The 21591-nt window shown below is 41.0% G+C and overlaps 1 protein-coding gene across 2 annotated transcripts in view; it reads left to right on the top strand.

Annotated features, from left to right (window-relative positions):
• Nucleotides 1–1437: 1437 nt before the first annotated feature.
• PPP2R3B (protein phosphatase 2 regulatory subunit B''beta) overlaps nt 1438–21591 on the top strand; it is a 54825-nt gene continuing 34671 nt past the window's right edge. The window contains exons 1-2 of one of the 2 annotated variants that reach the window (XM_075057479.1): nt 1438–1501; nt 3273–3723. In XM_075057479.1, coding sequence (XP_074913580.1) covers nt 3376–3723 — 348 coding nt within the window. In that variant the 5' untranslated portion in view covers nt 1438–1501; nt 3273–3375. Of the gene's footprint in view, nt 1502–3272; nt 3724–19828; nt 20113–21591 lie in introns of those variants that run through there. The other variant, XM_075057480.1, reaches the window with a different exon arrangement.

Raw genomic sequence — 21591 nt, 5'->3', positions numbered from 1 at the left:
TACAAGAGTAACACTGGTTTTTGCCAGATAATGATAATATTTTGAATATTATCAAAACATAATTGTGTTGAACTGTGCCAGATCTGTCTCACAGCATCTAGTCTTTTGCTTCTCCTCAGCCCTTTCTTATCTCTGCATCCTCTCTCCAAGCTCCCAGAAATGACAAAGCAAGCCCATTCCTTCACTTACCCTATTTTAATCTTGTCTGCATTTTTAGGCCTTCCCTTCAAACCACTGTAACATGCAAATGGTATCATCTCTGGAACAGCCTCAGTACCACAGTAGTAACATTCCAAGGATTTGCAATAATAACCCATCATAAACCTGAGGTGTCTCTCATGGTAAAGGAAGAATGTAAAATGAATAAACCAAAGTTAAGCATTGCCACATGAGGAAAATACAGTGCAGCGGAAGCAGGGATCTGATGTAAAAACACAGATGACAAAATATCAAGGAAAAGAATTATATGGGGCAAGGCTCTGCTGTGTAACACCCCACTGACAACTGCCCCTAGAGAGCCTCGCCAGAGCGCCCATGGAGGCTGCCAACTGCAAGTCTCCAGTGTTATGTTATCCAGTGCAAAAACAGGCTGCAAACACCTTGGCACAGGTTGTTCTTTTAATAAGGGGAATATCTTTTTATTTGCTACTTCCCCCTTCATCCTATCATTTGCAATTCCGCAACACTAGCGGCAACCACAGCAATCGTTTGTGTAGAAACAGCGTTTCGTGATCTCCTTTAACGGCATTTAGCAGCTGGAACCAGCACAGGTACGCTCCCGCATTCTGCCAGCTCCTCACAGACCCGGTCGGCGAGGAGCAGTCCGTGAGCCACCGGGCAGAAACCGAGCTCTTGTCACAGCTGCCCTGCACACTCAGCACGGGCGACGGCCCTGGGGAGGCCCTGGGACCACGGTGACGGCGGCAGGCAGCACTGCGGCAGCTCAGCACCCCCCTACCCCAACCGGGAGAGCAGGGCACCGGTCCGGTCAACGATCGCCCCGCAGCTCTGGCGGAGGGAAGCCCAACCGACCAGCCCGAGCACCCCACTCTCCCCACCGAGAGGGGCTCCTACGCCGAGGCAGAGGCCGAGCAGGGCGAGTCAGCTCCCCAGCGGCAGGCGGAGAAGGCGACCCTGCCCATCGCCCACCGCACCGCCGGGACGGGCGCGCACGCCCGGGCCCCGGCTCCGCCACAGCGGCCCAGCGGCGGGTCCCCGCTCCCGCCGCAAAGGCTGCTGGGAAGGCGGAGGACGCGAATAGCGGGAGGGGAGGGAAACACCAACCCCCTCCGCTGCGGCGTCACGACGCCCGCCGAAAGCGCCGTCTGCCCCTCCCGCGCCCCGCCCCTCCCCGTTACCATAGCGACCGTCCGCCGCGTCTCCGGCGGGGAGGAAAAGCCGCGCTCTCGCGAGATGTCGGCGGGCGGGGCGGGCCGGAAGGAGGCGCGGATTTGAAGGCAGCGGCGGGAGGGGCGGCGTGGCGTGGGGCAGGGTGGGGCAGGTGAGTGGTCGCGGCCGTTCCCCCCTCCCCCCCGCGGGCTCGTCGCCGTGCGCGCCCCACCCGCGTCCCTCCGTGGGGGTCCCTCGGGCGGCGCGAAGCCCCGTCGCCTCTGAGCTGCTGGCGGCGGGGTGGCGGTTGCTCCTCCGCCCGCGCGCCCGCCAACCGTCGCCGGGGCGGGAGCAGGTGTGTGGCGGCGGCCGCTCCCCTCACCGCTCCCGGGGCGGCGCGGCCGCTCCGGGCTGTCCTCTCCCCCGGGCTGTCCTCTCCCCCGGGCTGTCCTCTCCCCCGGGCTGTCCTCTCCCCCGGGCTGTCCTCTCCCCCGGGCTGTCCTCTCCCCCGGGCTGCCCGCTCCGCGGGGGGCGGAGAGCGGCGGCGGTCGCTGCCACCCCGCGGCCGCGCCCGGCTCCGTGCCCGCCGCTTTTAAGCGGCCCGCGGGCGGCCTTTCCTCTCCGGTCCGCCGCGGGAGGCGGTGCGGCCGCCCGTCTTTCCCGGCCGGCCGGGTCGGCCCGGCACCCCGGGAGGTGTCCGCTAGCGCTGCGCGGCACCGGCGGCGCTGCCCGCCCGGGCGAGGGCGGCTTGGGGCTTGCCAAGCCACAGCCGTGGGCGCCGCACAAGCGTTGGTTTGAAAAGCTGGTGAAACAGCGTGACCTTCAGTTTCAGCGACAGGGTAGCTTAGCTGTTATTAAACATCAAGGTTCAGGAAACTTAACTGGTGCGGTGTTCTAAGGCTTATAGTTCTGCCACGGGACGAAGACTGAGCTTTTAAGAGCACATTCGTTTGCTAAGTGTTACTCATTTCCAAATTCAAGTGCTTATTTTGAGGCTTCTTCAGCAAAGTACTTGTATATCTTTGCTGCTTTCTACATACGGATCAGATATTGATGACAGCTTAAAAAAAAAAAAAAACCCAACAAAAACAAAACGGGTGGAAGCACAGGGTTTAGTGAAACTGTACCAGATCACTACGTAATTTGATTGCAGAGATGATAGTAACTTGGGTTCTGTTCTCAGTATTTAGCTCCAGTCCTCTGGCTCTCTAAAAAAAAAACCAAAGCGTATTTTCTCTTTGTTTCAGGTGAGCAACTGAACCTGAAATCATACTTTTCCAGTTCTTGAGTCATGTTGCATTTCACATTGGCTTTAAAAAAAGTAAAAGTGAATGTCAAATAGATCAGTTCTTAAAATACCAAATGACTGTGTGATACCAAGTGGGCAGGCTAATCAAATCCTGAGGAAGGATCTTCGGGAATTCAGCTGGGCATCGCTCATATGGGAATGCATCTTGCACTGCAATATGCAATGCAAGGTTTTTAAATTGGAAGCACAGACTTCAGAATGAAAATTGAGCCTTCGGTCTTAGCTCTAAATCTCTTGGCTGAAAGGCTTGCTTTTTAAATCTTAATTGTACTATCACCAAGGCTTTGCATAAACTGGTTAGACATTTAGTTCTTAGCAGGTTCAATTATAAGTCTTTTCAAGGCTATTTGTCATAATAAATGTGTTAACACATGTTCTTGGAGAACATGTGTTAGATAGCTCTTTGAGAAAGTCTGAGTGCAGTTTCTTTCTTTCCAGTCTTCATCACTTACACAGTATGCTTTTAAAAGGAATTATCCTCTGGATTTGACTGCAATTAATGGCTTACACTTACAAAATGTTGTTGTAGTCGCATGTTAGTGTGTATCTTGCAACACCTGTTGGTATCTTGAAGGAATAAATATCAACACTTTGTTAAAACTGTAAGATTAAATACGAGTATTTTTCTTAACAGGAGCCCTGGAGTCTGTGAAACACTGAAAGTCAAGTGGAATAAGTAGATGATTGTCAAACTTTTATTCTGAATTTGATCCAACGAAAAGGGAAACTGCTAGAAAATGTCACCTGGGAAAGTTCTGCAACCTGTACTGAAAATGAAGGTGGATGAACTCTTTTTGTGCTGGTTGAGTCAGCCTGCAACTCAGCTGACACTAAAGGACTGCTTGAGAAGAATCAAGAACGAGGAGGAAATGGAGACTGGTCATGGAGATTCAGGAAATGATAAAAATGAGAGGTTCGCTAATAAAAATTCCAATTCCAAGCAATGCATGTTAGGAGATACCAGATTGCCTTTGATGTCTTTCAGTCCTCCCCAACTTTCTACTACTCTTCCATTGGCAACTCCAGCCACCCCAAGGAGCATTTCTAATGTTAGAGCAACACGTCGGTCGTCAGGAACCAGAGTAGTAAGTTTGTTTCTTACTTATTAGACCTATTTGCTTAAATGGAAGTGAATTTTGTGTTTGTGGTATTGGCAAATTATGCAAGTAATTAGTTTCCCCGCAGGAGGTGTCGGGAGTGGAGTGAAGCAGCAACACTGAACATAAAATGTCAAGGTTTGTTTGTCACTACCGCTGATGGCTAGGTGGCCTAAACTTCCAAAAGGCTGTCTTGGCTCCTTGCAGCTGTGTTGGTTTTTATAAGCCATAGATGCCTGACACAAAATGAAAAATGAATTGGTTTCTATTTCCAAAAATTTTTCTGTCAAAAGCAATGTTGTCCTTGTTCTTTAAAACTGCAGAGTGGAAGGCATCTTAAAAATTCCATATCCGGTACAGCTGATTTAGATTTGGTATATCTACCCTGGGTTTCAGCTATAATTTCAAACATCATGCAATACTGATCTGTGTTGCAACTAACTTACATGTTATGTTTGCTTCAGTGTGTGCAGCATAGGTAAGGAAAAGTCAAAACAAGTGATGTGTGCTTTCCGAAGTATTGCCTCTCCTATGCAATAAGGTTACGGCTAGTATCTGTATTCTTGTGTCTCTTAACAGGCATGAATGAACTAAAGTGGTGGAAAAGCTAGAAATAGCCTTATAATAAAAAAGTAGTTTTCAATAACGTCCTTGTGTCCACTGAGCAGTGTCCAGTGTGGGGGAAAACCCATATTTCTAGCTGGAGAATGGAAGAGAAGTAATTGTAAAAGCCAAAACCTGGATAGATAGGTCAGATAGCCATGATTAACCAGGTGTCATTCATGAAATACATCTCACATTTATATTAAAAGAAAAATCTAGCATTCTATCAGACGTGGTAGTTTACAAAGGCTATTTAGTTTACCAAATAGATCACAGTTGCTGGATACCTCTTGTTTAACTTAGTTTTGCCAGTGGTAACCCAAACTAGGTGTTGATGCTTCAGATGCCACGCTTTCAATAACAGGCCCTTCCACTGTTAAACACAATCTAATTGTGGATAAATGTAAGTCCCTGTGTCTGTTTGTCGTGTTATTTTTATAGCATGCTGCCTTGACTGCAAATATTCCTTTGTCTAATGATACCAGGCACTATTGTTAGTACAAGACTCAAATTTGGCTCCACTGGATCTGCATATTAACAAAGTAATTGTTTTGGTACTGCATGGTACACTCAATGCTTCCTTTCTAAGGAAGTCTTGACTTATAATAGACAATGCCCTCTATGCAAGAATGACACCCCTGCCCCCAACCTGAGGTGGTTTGGTTTTTTGGGTTTTTTTGTTTTCTTAAATTTGCAGTTCAGTTCAATCTAATTACTAGCCCTTTTCATAAATTCTAAAACCAAAACTGGATAGAAGATGATGTGGTGACTGACAAAACTAAGTATTGCATATATGATCTGCCTTATATCAAAGGAGTTGTTAAGAGGCGTGCTGTTTCTGCTATAGGACTGTAAATTCATAGAATCATAGAATCGTTTAGGTTGGAAAAGACCTTCAAGATCGAGTCCAACCGTCAACCCAACACCACCATGCCCACTAAACCATGTTCTGAAGTGCCTTGTCTATGTGCTTTCTGAATACCTCCAGGGATGGTGACTCCACCATTTTCCTGGGCAGCCTGTTTCAATGCCTGACAACCCTCTCAGGAAAGAAATTTTTCCTAATATCCAACCTAAACCTCCCCTGCCACAACTTGAGGCCATTACCTCTCGTCCTCCCTCCAGCCACCTGACAGGAGAGACCAGCACCCACCTCACCACAATCTCCTTTCAGGTAGTTGTAGAGAGCGATCAGGTCTCCCCTCAGCCTCCTCTTCTCCAGACCAAACAGCCCCAGTTCCCTCAGCCGCTCCTCATCAGACTTGTGCTCCAGGCCCCTCACCAGCTCGGTTGCCCTTCTCTGGACACGCTCCAGCCCCTCCATGTCTTTCCTGTAGTGAGGGGCCCAAAACTGAACACAGGACTCGAGGTGCGGCCTCACCAGTGCCCAGTACAGGGGGACGATCACCTCCCTGCTCCTGCTGGCCACACCATTTCTGATACAGGCCAGGATGCCGTTGGCCTTCTTGCCCACCTGGGCACACTGCTGGCTCATACTCAGCCGGCTGTCAGCCAGCACCCCCAGGTCTTTCTCTGCCGGGCAGCTTTCCAGCCCCTCTTCCCCAAGCCTGTAGCGCTGCGTGGGGTTGTTGTGACCCAAGTGCAGGACCTGGCACTTGGCCTTATTGAACCTCATACACTTGGCCTCGGCCCATTGATCCAGCCTGTCCAGATCCCTCTGTAGAGCCTTCCTGCCCTCGAGCAGATCAACCCTCCTTCCCAACTTGGTGTCATACGCAAACTTACTGAGGGTGCACTCGATCCCCTCATCCAGATCATTGATAAAGATACTAGAGAACTGGCCCCAATGCTGAGCCCTGGGGAACACCACTTGTGACCAGCCACCAACTGGATTACACCCCATTCACCACAACTCTCTGGGCTCGTCCATCCAGCCAGTTTTTTACCCAGCAAAGGGTACACCTGTCTAAGCCATGAGCTGCCAGTTTCTCAAGTAGTAACTCATATAATTTAATAATACTGGTAAGTTGTAAGTGGTCATCACTCCCAATCACTCTACACACTTTGGTATCTAACTCAATATACTGACCAAACCTCCTGGTGACCCAGGGAAGCCTGCTCAGATTAGTAAGTGTAGAGAGGTTAGAGCTGAGGATGTTTAAGAGTATTGGTTACTTCTTGTCTGTTATTGGTGTGTATTGAATGTATATACCTACCTTTTGACCCACAGGAGTAACAATGTGACTACTGTTTTGCACTAAAACATTTAATCTGAAGTGTTGTCTTGATTTCATAAATATTAATTTTCAAATCTAGCTTGACATCTTGAAGTCCCCACCTCTTAGTTTCAAGACATCACACTTCCAGTCTAGAGTTTGTCTAGATTGACTTTATTTTAATAGGGACTTGTATTTTATGCCTAATCCCTAGCCAGACAGCAGGGCATGACAATGGATTTACTTTTTTTTTTTCCTTTATGTTCACACTGTTATGTTTCCTGTTTCAGTGAAATGTGAGCAAAGAAATTAGCAGATGCTCAGTTTATTCTTGTATTGGATAAAAGCAAGCAAAGGAAGAGTTTCCATTAAAAGCCACTGTTACTTGATAGCTAACTTGTGCACTGTAATTTCTTCTTCATGTGTCTTGGCTAATCACTTGAAGTAGATTCCATAAAGAACTAGAAGAGATTAATGAAGAGTAACATTCTTTACTTAATTGGAATTGTTTGTATAGAGCTGAGAGAGAACCTAGAGGGTTAGGCTGTTGGTTGTGTTTTTTTCCCCCCTCTACCAAAGAGTTGGGCAGGGGGAAGTTTCCAAGCAATAAGAAATTTATTTATGGCTTTATTATTCAGCTGAACTGAAGCTTCATCCAAAAGTTTCCTAATCTTTAGGAAGTGTAAATTACATTTGGAGCAGGCATCAGCTTTTTAACACCACCAAGATTTGCATAATTGCGTGTTCTGCCGTGACAGTGTATTTTCCTCATAGAAGGCAAAATATACTTGTTTTCTTTGTCGTATGTCCATAAACTACCTGCTGCAGTGTCAAAAGTAATGCATCTGGTTTTGTGCACTTAATCACAGCTCACAAATCGAGCCACAATGGTTTTACCTACCCCATTTGAGTTTAAGTAATTTTGAGGTCCTTGTGTCATTTCTAGAAATGGAAGAAAATGTTTCAGATGTCTTTTTAAAATAAGAAAGCTTGTACTGTAGGTCCAGTAATACAGATTTAAATTCTAAATAGCAGTCCTAGAAAATGGTAGAAGTTAATGTGCTTAACTCTGTGTGCCTGAGGGTGATACTAGGAAAGGGCTTTTACATCCAGCCATAAAGAGCTGGAGAATTATTTCTTTTAGGACTATAAAAGTCAACCTTAGGCATCTTGGTAAACTTTTTCTTGCTGTATACAGGAATTCTTAAAATGCAGCGTACAAGCAGTAAACTTATTTTGGCAGGATACATTTAGAATATCACTGAGCTGAATCACTACACTTGATTACGGGTAAGGTTGCTGTACGCCTTTTCCTGTTTCTTAAAATGTTCCCGCAACCTTTTTGAAGGACACCAAACAATAAAGCTGATAACAGAAAACTGCCATCCTCAGGTTATTACCAGGTAGTAAGTATGAATGTGTAGGAAACCACATTTTCCTGCTACAGGTTTCTGTACTTGTTAGAAAAACATGTTTTGCAGAATGGGAAGCATTCCTGGAAGACCAGTCTTGAAACTAATTAGATATTTAATCTTCAACACCTTAAACAGTAGCATATGAGCAAAACAAGCTGGTGTTTTGATGGCAACTGTTAAAACAGCATTAAAAGTACTGAAGCTGACAGCTATTGTATTTCAGGAGATCTTGTCTTTTTTTCAGGGATTAGCTTGTAATTGAAATTTGAGGGTTATATTTTTATCCAAAATTCAGATGTTGCCACATCTTGTCAGTGGAGAATTTGCTGTCTTTCAAGACAGTTGAAGCCCTGCACTGAATAACAAGTCTCAAGTACTCTCAGATAATGAAAGAACCTACATGGTCCTTATGTTAAAGATGAACAAAAAACTGAGATGCACTTAAAGTCAGGTTCTGGAAAACATTAATTCAGAATAAACTGTTGGCTTAATCCATATAGACATTTTGAAATCTAGACAGAACTCTACCATGAAAATTCACATTATAGTGGGTTTTGGTGCAAGTGAAAACAAAACAGTGTTTGTTTAGGGTGTTGGTTTTTTTGGGGGGGAGCTATTTCCCTTCACTTGCATGGTGTCATTCACAGTGAGGTCAGTGTCTGACTGTGTCCATTGTACGAACACTGTAATTGCAGAGTTCTGGTCATCTTCATTATGTGATGTGCTAAGTGCTTGGTAGTATTCTGAAAGTAGGCTTGTGATTTGTATGTACTAAAATGTACTAAAATAACAAAATCGGAGGCATAGAAAAATCTCAACATTTAACTCTTGAATATTTTATGAGTATATTGTTGTAAAGAAAGGAAGTTCTAGAGCTCTTAACTTTCAAACTTGAGGAATAGCTGTTATAGCTTTCTTCTAACCCTTATCACTACTGTACATGGATTTGCCAGTGTTTCTGGCACTATAGATTATCTTAAACATATGGGGTATACACAAATATACACTGTTCCTCACATTGTCAAAAATGCTAGGCCTCAAGGCTTAAAAGATGCCGCAGGCAAGATGTTTAATCCTAACCAGCTGGTGTGCAAGGCATCTGGGGAAACAATTCACAGAATTCCCTATGGGCATTTTGGGGGGGGGTGGTGGTGCAGAGAGAATGTGATATGATCTGAAGTACTTAAAAGTTATTTTCCGTTTCTCTGCAGGGTCAACCTTTGATATAAAGGTAGTTCTTGGATTGGTTTCTGTATATCCTTTGCTTGATAAGCATGCTGTTCCTGCTTGTTATCCCATGACAATTATTAAAGCTCATTGTCCCATATTTCTGTAATTTGTAATGCTTTTACTACTTTACCATATTGCTGCATAGCTGTTTTCATCACTACCATTCTTGCCAAATTTTTGTTACCAGTTAGTTGATTCAAGTGGGGTGGTGCTATTAGAATCCATTTGAGTTTAAAGGGAGACTAGAATGAAACCTTTTAACATTGATAGAAGTTTGAGCATAATAATGCTTAACAGTTCCTTTTTGGGACAAATGAGTTGTTCTGAGGACTTCAGTTAAACGGTAGCTAGGCTTATACCTGCATCTGTTAGACCAGTCGTGGACTATCTCCATGTTCTGCAGATGTGCTGTAAGTTTTTTGGGGGATCACCTTCTACTAGCAAGGAGAGAAACGATGTTCATAAAACACAGAAAAGTAAGAGGAATGACAGTGTTTGAATCCTGCCAGCTTTTCACATAAGCAGTTATTAAGCTTTGATGTTGGCCTTGACATTTCAAGTGTCTAGTCTTATATGTTGTCTGCATCTGAATTGCTACCTAGTATACCTTAATACCAGAAGCAATGTTAACTACTAATTCTGGGTTATGTATGCTGTATTAGCATTGCACTGCACACCAGGTTAGGCTGTGCAGGACTGAGCATGGTCTAGCACATACACTCTCTAACTCTGTATTATGCAAAGCTAGTGTTAATAGCGCCGTGTCCCACGACAAAGTGGGGAGCGTGGTGGACTTGGCTTCCAACTCAAGCCCGTGACTTAAAGGCAGACTGTAAATAACCTGGTATCAAACTGATGTACTTTTATGATGATAACAGGGTACTATGACAGATGTCAGCAGTAATGTGTTCACAATAAAGCTCCTTCTATGGTGCCAACAAAGGAAGGGCAGCCAGAAGTTCATATTAAGGTCTGGAAGAGTGCAGCTATAGGTGTTCCTAGAAAATCATTATTAGTTTCAAGTGTGGTGAAATAATAGTAGTCAGCATAAGCAGCACTGGTAGTATGTTGTGTTACTCTTAAGCTTTGCTGTACTGAATAGCTTGGAATAGAAGAATCGTTATCCTGATTAGAGAACTGGCTATTCATTTTATGTATAAATGAGAAACTGAAAGTTGTTCACTGTTGTAGCTTTTTGGTAGTGCTCCTTATTCTAACTGCATCTTGTCCCCTGGGATATAAATGTTACACTTTTCTTAGCAATAGTATTAATTCTGTTTACACATTGTGCTTTGTTAGAAGAAATAGTGATTTTTGTCCTCTTTCAAAGTGGCAGTTGCACTTGAAAGAGAAGGTATTTGTCCTACTGGAAACTCATAAATATTTCTTATATGCTGCATCCAGCCTTAAGAGGTTTTGGCATTTCTAGTGCTGAAAAATTGAATTCAGAATTATACATATTTTTCTTCAAATTTAAAATTCACCTGAGTCCTGACACAGGACAAATTCAAGTATTTGGATGAAACTTATTAATCACAGGCACTCTCCCCTGTGTGAGTAACTGTCACTTAAAAGCAAAGAAAAAAAAGTTCATAGCTGTATGAGATCATTACTTACTTCCAGTTGCTTCTTTCTGCTCTGTCTTTTGAAACATTTAAGCTTAATTATAGCTTTACATCAGTAACTTAAACAGTTCATTCTTTTAACAGGTGGTCAGTCTGGGAGGAAATTAGATATTGATATAGAGGAGATAGCTTTCTTTTATTTCCTGCAGTGATGCTTGAGAACCCATCTTATATTTTTGAGAACCTCTCCAGATGCCCTACACTTACTCTGTCAGCAAGAAATAAGCTTGAGGACAAAAGTAAGTATGGGCTTACTTCAGTGCAAAATGATTAATGCAGTTCATCCAGTGAACTAGTTTGTCCTAAGATAGACCTACTAATGATTGCACAGAATTTTTCAGCAAGCAATGTTATGAGAAAAATCTACAAAATACCAATGGTAATAACATATGGCTGAGCCTCGCAAATTTGGAGGCCTTGCACACACAACTGTCTTGAAAAATTCAATGAAAGTTATGTAACTTAAGTAGTTGCATTGATTCGAGAAGGTACCAGTTAAGCGCTCTTGTTCTTTTCTGCAGTCCACAACAAATGGTTACTAAATTTAGTGTTCTAACTGTGGCATAATATGTAAATAACTCCTTTGTGTTGGGTTGGATTAGTGTGGTGTTCTTGTCTTCAGGTTAACCAGATGGTGCTAATGTCTTGGTAGATAAGATTAGTTTGTATTCTGTGAACAATCGGTACAGCTTAAAATGGGTCCATAGAAAGCTAACCAGTTATCAAGAGGTGTTTTTAAAAGTGTGTTCTGGTACTTCATGTAGATGTGCCCCTTTTGTAATAGCAATCACTATTCTATATAAAAAAATAGCTAGAAACTGTAGAGCTACCCATGTACCATTTCTTGACCACAGATATTTGCAGGGATAATGGGCTCTTAGGGCTGTTGGGATATGTTCTTAAATAACCTTGTGCATACTGCTTAGTTTCATTTCATATGGAACTAGCCTTACATATTTGTTCTATGCAAATCTTATTAGAAACTGGCTGATTTCAGGCAACAAATGAGACAAGTTGGAAGACTACAAGGAGACTTTCACAACATTTGTAGAAATCTATATGCAAGGAGAATGCAGGGAAAGACCTTATGAGTGGGTGACAAGGGAAACATTGCAAAATATCTATAAAATGGAGTTGTAAATGTGCCCATCATGAACAAGGTTTGATTGGACCTTCTTGACATTATCTTGACAAAACAAGGCTTATAGAGCTTATGAAATGGCTTGACTTGGTCTGGTTTTAGAGTTCAGCAGAATAAGAACAGTTTCTAAGCAGTTTTATTCCTTTAGAAGCTAGATTTGTATTGATAAACAGCTAACACTCTAGATTTTGTAAATATTTCTACTAGATGTGATCATCACTGATATATGAATAATCATCCTTGTGGCATACTTCATTGACTAAGAAATAAAGCAAACTATTTGAAATTAAGTAATGTTGAAAACACTTAATGGGTTAGATTATTCTTCTGACTACTAATAGTCTTCATGAATAGTCATCATCTACAGCAAAGACTTGTAAAAAGTCTTCTGTTGTAACTTAAGATTTTAAACAAAAGATCACCAATTTTGTCTTACTTGCTGTTAACACACTGAAGAATACCTCCCAAAATTTTGAGTACTTGCTTATTAATCAAGTAACAAATTTAAGCTTAGTATTTTAGAAAGATCTTCTAGAATGTTTGAAAAGATATTTAGACTTCACATCAAGACTTCCAGTGATGGAGAACAGAGGATATTGCTAGTCAAGAGTACTGTTGCTGTTCTGGCAATGTATTTGTGGTGTTATACCTCTGTAAGTTGTCTTATTACTTAAGTCTTATTTCTTCATGTGTAATGGTTGCCCCTTTAGTTATAATACTGGAAGCTAAAGTTCAGTTGGTTACCAGTGACCAGCTTCTTTGCTCTGCCTTCCTTCTTTGCTTTGTCCTTTAGCACTGTACCCTGCTTGCAAGTTTGGAAGTGCATGACTTTTTAGCTCTGCAGAAACCAGTATAGTTTCTGTTGCCTCTATCAACTGAAATCAGTATAGTTTCATTTCCTATATCAGCAAAGATTTTAGGCTGGTACATGATCAACACAGTAGTGTTAGTTCAGGAGTAAGTCTTTACAGAAGTTCTACCAGACATCCCATTGTTGGTTGGTAAATTACAATTTGCAATCCTAGTGACTGACTTGTAGAACAAGGTCTGTATCTTAAACTTCCTGATTCGTTGGTTCTGCTTTAAGATCTTCGGGGAGGGAAATCTCAAGTGAAAGCAAGAAGCTGTCCTGCAGCTGTCACTGACTTGAAATTATTGTCTTGTGATTTCAGGGACTAAATTACATGTCGTGTTAAGCTTGTGATGCTGGAATTAAATAGTGGTTGTACTTCATACACCAGTCATTCTAGTTTTGGAAATGATGAAATTCGAAGATATAAATGTGTTTTTGAAAGGATTAATTGAAAATTCAGTTCATGTCAAAATGACAAAGTACTGAATAGCTGGTGCAATGTTTAAGTAAGTCGCTGGACAGTTATAAAACATTGTCATTCATGTTCTTTATACCAGATTACTCTGTCAACTTCTAAATTAAGGTGACACAGGGTAAATAATGGCAATCTAGAAATGACTAAATACCTAAAATGGCCTGTGGGACTTTGAAAAGTTGCATAATGCATAACATAACTCTGTTATAAAAGCTGGTGTCTCCTGTGGGAAGATCTTAGTGGCATTCCAAATCAGCCTGAACTGCTTCTTCATTTCAACCTATTCTGCTACTCAGGGGCTTACCTTGGTAAAGTTACAAATGTATATGTTATGGACTGTAGCTTCCTCTGTGGCTAGTCTCTGTAGCATCATGGTTCACCTAAAATGTAAAAAAAAAAAAACCACCAGCATCTCATTAGAGCAAGTGTGACTTTAATTTGTATAATTCATACTAGATATTTTGCTTATGTCTTTCTCTGTTTAATAGCTACCTCAGCAGCATCAATTTGGGTGTACCTGGTTTTCATGATCTGATGAATAAGGTCATATGAAGATCATGAATAGTAAATAGGCTCCATCTGTGGAACACCATTCCAGCAACCTGTTTCCATTAAAACTCTGTTTATGCTATATACAAATAAATAAAATGTAAATGGATAAAGTTTTCCTAAGATGGCAGAGAACATGAGACTTGTTCTGAAAGGAATATAAACCATCCATTAACTGTCAGGCTTTGGTTTTATAGTATCTAGTGTTGATGCTTGCTGAAGTTAGTCTGCCAGATGCAGTTAGCAATCTAAAAAGGCCTGTGCTATGTCCTTGGAGTCCAGGCAGTGTAATCATAGCAAGGTGACATGTATCTTATCTTGCTTATAATCTGATAACAGCCCATGGCGTGGTGTACATACATGGCATTCTTTGGGTAATGCGCAGAGAACCTGATCAGTCCATCCTTCCTGGGCTACCAACATGACCATATATCTCACATCTAACCAGTGTCTTTTTATTCACTGTCTTGCCTCCTAAAAATTCTGGATTCTTCCAGCAACTGTGGAAAGATTGTCCAGGCATTGCTCTGTCTAATCCAAGAGTACAGGAAAATTTAATCATCAGAGAAGGCATGCACATTCAAGACTTCCATGTTTTTTAATTGTCTGTGTGCTCTATGGGAGAGGCATTGCATCCTCCAAGGAAAAAAAAGTGCATCTAGACCCAGATTCACACTTCCTTCCAAGGCCAAAGGGTCAGTTTCTCCCTGTGAAGGCAGATTTAACTACAAAGTGACAACATCTAGCAGTTCATCAGTGCAGCACACCATACTCAAAACACTGTCAATAACTTTAAAGCAATCAGTTTTGGTAGTTGGTACCTGGGTATGAGCATAACTTGATACCTTCTGTGATGTAGACATTGTAGACTTCATCTTCCTTGGGTTTTGTCAGTGTACTGGTGAAAAGGGGTGGCTCTCATCCAAAGGAGAGTTAGGGATGGATAGTAATACTTTATCCTGTTCAGCTCACAAGTGCATTGTCCTCTTGTTCTCTTCCCATACAGAGCAGTTAGAAATGGGAAGTTACTAGCAAGAAGCGAGATAAGTGTCTGTAGAACTGGGAAAACTGATTATTTGGGATCCCATTAAACCTCTTCCCTTATCTATCAGTATAAGGATAGATAGGTTTCAACCTTGTGCGTCCTTATTTCAAGACAGGGGTTTGGGTAAATGAAAATAAAAATCAATATTTGTGAATTCAATATTGAAAAATCAGTATCAGTGGGTTTTCCCCTCCCACTCCTGAGTGGGTCACCTTGTCAATAGATGCTAATATTCTTGATTGCTTAGGCAGTTATATGGATAAATAGCAGAATTTTCTTTTGCTACTTCCCATTTATTCTTGCGTTTTTCCCATTCTCTAGACATTTCATGTTTTGCAGTACCTGCTCTACTGAGTTCAAGGTCAGTAAATCTTGCTATGTACTGTAGTCTGAGAAGGGAGTGTTTTGTTTATTGCTCATAATAATGTAAAATAACACACTTGGACAATTGAGACTTTAGTCCATTGCTATAAAGAGGTATTTCCTTGCAAGGGCCTTTTTTGAAAACTTGAGAGGGAGTTTTAGAATTCTTTTCAAAGAGAAGCACTGTCATTCTTCATTCATTTATTTAGACTATGTCAACACTGGGCATTGCTATATATAGTGTTAAGCAGAAAGGTACTGCAGGTGCTACCAAGCCTGCCTAAGTTGTGTTTTCTCGATTTATAGGTCATAAAATCAAATCTGACTGAGATGGACATTGCCTTTTAATCTTTCCCCTTGGTTTTTACTCAGTACCTTGAGAACTGCTGTTACAACAGTGACCCACGGGCTACCACTGGTCTGCAGCAGTAAATTAAAGATCTTCAGACTAATGTAAATAATGCATCTACTTAACGAGCATTTTGTTTACTGAAGTGCAATGTCACTTCCATCTACTATTATGCAATGCGTTTTGCAGAAACTGGGTTAGGTTTGTTAGAAGTTCAGTCTGACTGTGGAGCTTTGATCTGAGGTGTTAGGAACCAATTAATTATCAAATGCCTAATATGTATGCAAATAATGGGGCATATCTAGTTCCAGCATCTTTCAGTATATCAAAGGCCAGGTATGGACTATCTGGTCTAGAAATAACACTTGATAATATTAAATAATGGTAATAGTCCAGTCACAATCCTCTGTGAAGACTGAGGGAAAAAAATCCCAGCATTTCAGGATTTTTTTGTATTGTTTGTTTGTTTTCTTTAGGCTAGCAATGAATTGCTGCTTTCATTTGTCTGTCTTCTGGTATATTTATGTAACTTCTTGTTTGTAATTCCTGCCTCATAGTAGCTGTATCTTACCAAGTATTATTTGCTGCTTTACTTTTTTTGTATATCTTCCTGAACTATTTGCTTGTACTAGTAATGGCTTTTTTCCACTTTAGTACTAAGATATATTTCAGATGTTTAAAGTTAGTTGTGCTTTTCTTTTTTTTTCTATATTGAGAAAGATGCTACCTTGCCTTAGTTATCATCTCAGCTGCTCTGTTCTGCCCCTCACTAATCAGTTACTTTTGGAAAGGGTTACACTAGTTGCATAACCCTTTACATTGGCTGTTGTGGAGATATGACAGTTCTCTTTCCACAGTTAACCCAGCAGCCACTGTAATTTCTGTGGCATTGCAGGCTGAGGGATTCTACTAGGCTGCACACTGTTGCCATTGGGCTTGCTCATTCAGCCTTACTTAAACTGTCTCCAAGGGCCAAACAGGCTTTCTGTCATCTTGGTTCACATGTTACCGGGTTGAAGACTGAACCCCAGCAACTAAAGGTTTTGTATTGCTGAATACATCTTGTTACATATTTAACTTATTTTCTTGGAAGCTTCCTGTAATGCTGGGATGCTTTTTTCAAAGACTTGAAGTCAGTTCACCATAATCTCTTAAGACTTTAAATCTGCCAGTATATGCTTCTGACAAGCAATTGCATTTTTGTAGGCAAGATTTTTTTGAGGCATTCTTCAGGTTTCTATTTCCTCTACATTACCCAAAATATAAGTGATCCTCGTCTTTGTCTCACTTGAATACTTTTGTGTTAAAGCCACATAAATATTACACTGCTATTGAGTATGTTTAGGTCTCTATTAAAGTGGTAAACTCTTTAGCCACAGTCCCTTGAGTCAGGTCCATTCATAGTGTGTATCTTTAGCTTTGGAAGGAAGCTCTGAGCATGCATCTTCCCCTCTGTTTATCTAGCTAATTATAAGCTGCCAGGATACTTGAACAGCCTCATAGCTGGCATCCAGCCCTTCATCCAGGAAAGGGTTTTGCCTTAGCTCTCACTAGAGAGAATTCAGATTTAGAATAAATGTAATGCTATACCTGAACACTCCTGGTTTGATCTGGATGGAAGCTGACTTTCCCTTTCTCCTGTGGGTAATTCATGACTGAAAAGGTTAAAATAGATCTTAGGGGGTTCTTGACCTCATTGCTTTATAAATGCTCAATCTCCTTAAATGTGGCAGTACAAAACCCTTTTCTGTTCAGATGGTAAAAAGGAAGTGATTAATAGCTGCCAATGTACTTGCCTCTCACAGCGTATTGCAACTAAACGCTCAGTTGCATGTAGATTCTTCATATATGGCAACCTGTGAACTTTTGACAACTATACTGCATACAGGTATGTAAATGACCACTAGGTTTGAAAACAGACTAGTGACAATACTGCTAAAACAATATTAGGCTAACAATGGGGACTGACTTAACATCTACCTCAGGAAGTGAAGTAATATTATGACAATGAAATACAGAATATTCAAAATACTGAACATAATATGCTGGTTAAGTGATGACAGACTCTGAGCTCCATTTGAAAAAAGGAGGGAAATCTGCAACTCTTTCCAAAATGGAGTTCAGAACACTGATTTCTTACTGAGGCTCCTTCAGCAGGTTTAGGTGAACTGGAGCTCCAGTCTTTTAGGTTAGCTCTCCATGTGGCAGTCAGTCATCTCAATGGCATATTACAGCCACCTCAAACAAGACTGTGAATTGGAGTGTATCACCTGGTGAAAACAGAATGCAATTCAGGTGAGAAGATACCTTTCCTTACTTTAAGGGCTGTTTTGCCTAACCTGAAATGCAATCTGCCTTGCAATACAACCTTCCTGACCTTCCCCAAACATCTTGGTCTGGAATGGATATTTGTTGCCAGAGTAGGATTCTTCTCCTACTCTAACACCTCAGTCCTTCGTCTCAAGTTCCAGGCATGCTGCTGTTGTGTGCTGTGTACCCAGCTCCCCACTGGCTTCCCTGTGGCCCAAGGGTTATCACAGGCTAGTTGATTTGATCTTCCTAAAAGACAGTGAGTGACAGACAGTTTTGCTCAATGCAGTTTGATAATCTGGTCATGCCAACCACAACATGTCTGACTCTTGCCTTGTCAATTCCTTTCTTGTTCTCCCACTTCCGAAGGAAATAAGTATCTTCATAATGAGTTGCAATAAAAAAGAAGGGGGAGAAAGCTGGATACTGAATTAAAAACAAGAAAACTGGCTTTTTGTCATCATTTACTTTTTAACAGTGTGTGATAAACTAAAAAGGATCCAATTAAGACAAATCATGTTTCACTAGTACTTTGTCATTGTTTCCTTTTCTTCTTAATCTTATGAGGATATTTACTGTGGCGTTTTAATACATTGTTACGTGACAGAATGACTATGAATGGATGAATAGGGCTAAAGATTATATATAACACAGTGTGGGGGTAAAATAATGCCATCCAGTAAGAGAAATCTTGAACTTAGTGGTGAAAAAGTTGTTTTAGTATTTCTTGGGCTGTGTACATCTTTGTGTAATCAAGAAAGTGGCCTTATTTAAAGCATGGGGGATGAAAACAGAGCAAGACTGGCCAGATCTTTCCTTCTATGCTGTTAGTAACTAAACTTGTGCATGAGAAGGTACAGATAATAAATGGGCAACGTACCAATATCATGGAGAATTTTGGGGTGCTAAGAGTGTTCACAGCTTGAACTGGAGTAGCAAGAGTTGCCATACTTTATAGCTGTAATGGTGGTATTTGAAAAAAAAACTTGATCAAAATAGCATCATTTCATAAAGATTGCTATGGTACAGGTATACCTACTTAAAATGTGAAAACTTCACTAGTTACCAATTAATGTACCTAAAACCTCCTATAAAGGAAGAAGGACAGAGGGTCACTTTAATGTCCACAAAAGCTTATCAGATTTCTGTGAAGAATATTGCTGTGGACTAAAACGTGGCTTCACCCCTCTCTAAAATGTATTTGAGATTCAATAAACTGAAAATAGAGTGGTAGCTGACTCTAGTGCTACTGAAATGTGACAGGTATGCAATCTAGTATGTGGATGTTAATGTTTATAAACTCCTATCCTATTTAAGAAAAAGTATCCTGTCAAATTTTTTCATGTTTTGTTACATCATTGATATTTCTAATGTAGCTTTTCTGTAAAACATGATTTAAAGCCGCATTTCATTGTGGTAACATTTGCCTCATTTCTGCTACTGCTTTCTGCCTTAGCATTTGAATGATTAGATTCTTGGACTATAGTAATTTAGGTCTAGATGAATGTAAAAAAAATCTGTTTCATTAAACTATGGGAGCCACTCTGAAAGTCTGTCTAGCTTTTTCTATCATTGCCTTCATTTTCCCAGTGTAATAGGGTTCCTGCTAAAGGACTGAAGAGTTTAAAAGGAATTTAATTGCTGTGTAATAAGACTTATCCTTTGGTGAGGTACTTCATTGAAGCTAGACAGTGAGTGTTTTGTGACAGAAGGAAGAGCTGAGGGGGATGGGAGGAGGAGGAAGCTACAAAATGACCAGGGCTGGCCTCTCTGCATTCCTGTAAGGCTTGCTTTTTTAAAATTGGAAGCTACTTTTATAGATGCTCCAGCAAACAGGTTTGTTTTTTTCCATACTGTCCCATTTAGACTTTGGAATGCGCGTACAAAAGGGCAGGCCCCCAAAGTGACTTTCCAATCTGTTTTTGCGATTCCGGCCAAGTTCCCTTTAATGTATGGAGCAGGCGAAGTTGAGCTGACTCTCATAGTATCACGGAACTCGGGCGCAGCTGCTGCTTTAAGTGGCACTGTGTGATAATACAACAACTCTGCTATTTACTGGGACTCAAGTGCCTGGACTGGCACACAGAGACATTATATGAAATCCGAAAGCATGAGGATAAAGGAGATTTCCTTACGGCAAGATCCTGATCTAAGAAAGGAGTTGGCATTGCTAGCTCGAGGATGTGATTTTGTTTTACCTTCTAGATTCAAGAAGAGGCTGAAAGCTTTTCAGCAGGTCCAGGTTTGTCTTTCCATTCTTATACAATTAAGTTATTGTTGTCAGTTGTACCTTCACAACCACGCAAACTGCAGGAAATACATTTAAATTCTTCCTAAACTAGCAGAATTTCAATAGTCTGTTCCATATATGATGATTTCTTCTGTGTTTTAGAAGACAGTGCAGGTAGTTTTCTGCAAACAAAAAATGAGAGTTTAGTGAAGCATGTGGTGTAGATAAAGCATGATGTTTGCACAGAGGCATACGCAGTGGAAAGTTGGTGTGCTTAATGCTATTATTTTAAAGACTGTGTTTTCCTTAATCTGCATAATCATAATCTGCATGCATTTCCCCAGGGGGTGTAATTTACCTTTTATTGAAACTGGGCATATAAAATACACTGAAATAGGCTGTAACTTTACTAACTCAAACATAATATGTGAAAAGGTGCTTTCATTCTTACACGATGATCCTGAATTCCTTTAGATTATGTTTATTTTGGACTTCATATTTGGATGAGATCAGTTGTTGCTACATGGTTCACACATGTGCCTCTGCTGTTTTGCAGCAGTGAGTTAAATCCACCATTTTAAAGTGAGCTCATAATTGAGAATAGAAGCATTTGAAATGTATAATTAGAAGAACTATGTATATAGTAAATGTTCAGAGAGATTGTCTTTTGGGAGGGAGAAAAAAGTGTACAACTTCTATTGGAGAAACTGAAATTTGGTATTTCCTCAAACACACTTAACTTTAAGGCTTTTGGTATGTGAAAGCATTCACTTTGTCCTTACCTCACCCTCACTTCTAATTCATGTACTAAAGGTTTATCAGTGATGGTATGTGTGACTGTTTTACCCTTTTTTAATTAAGGAAATTTTAGCAGTTGAATAAATATTACATTATCTTAGGATTCCTGGCTTTTAAAATCATTCTAAATATAGCCTGCTACTTAATTTTGAATTCAGTGCACTAGTGTCCCTTTCAGGTGACCTTCAAGAGAGGGCCGTAGAGCCCTATGACCCTAAAAATGTGTTAGCCTTCTGTCTTCTACAGTATTATTTCAAATTTGTTTCAGCTGAGCTATATAAGCAATGTTTATTCCTTTGTGCAAAGCAGAATCTAAGTGCTGACCCTGTTGTTTTATGCCATTCATCATAAACTTGTGAATGAAAGGATTTTATTACTTGAATCTTTTGTGATGAATTGGAGACAGAGAAGGAAACTTGCTGGCTAGAGACAACAGGAAAAGAAAATACTATCTTAATTACCCAACAGTAGTGGTATCAATTAATATTTAGGCTCCTTAGAGCATAAGGCAAGTTTAGTCTAGTCATGACATCCTCTTGTAAATAAACACACTATTACCTTGTGTGGTGTCCCTTAACTTGATCTGTCTTTCATCGAAGTTGGGTCACTTGCACTTTTACAGGGCTTTTTGATATTGAGCTAGAAAACATCTCAATGTAATATGACAATGCATACCTACAAGCAACTAAGCAC

Source organism: Buteo buteo, chromosome 25 (assembly GCF_964188355.1).
Source record: "Buteo buteo chromosome 25, bButBut1.hap1.1, whole genome shotgun sequence".
Taxonomy (NCBI): Eukaryota; Metazoa; Chordata; class Aves; order Accipitriformes; family Accipitridae; genus Buteo; species Buteo buteo.
Note: the sequence above shows the minus strand (reverse complement) of the source record. Positions and strands in the feature narration are given on the sequence as shown.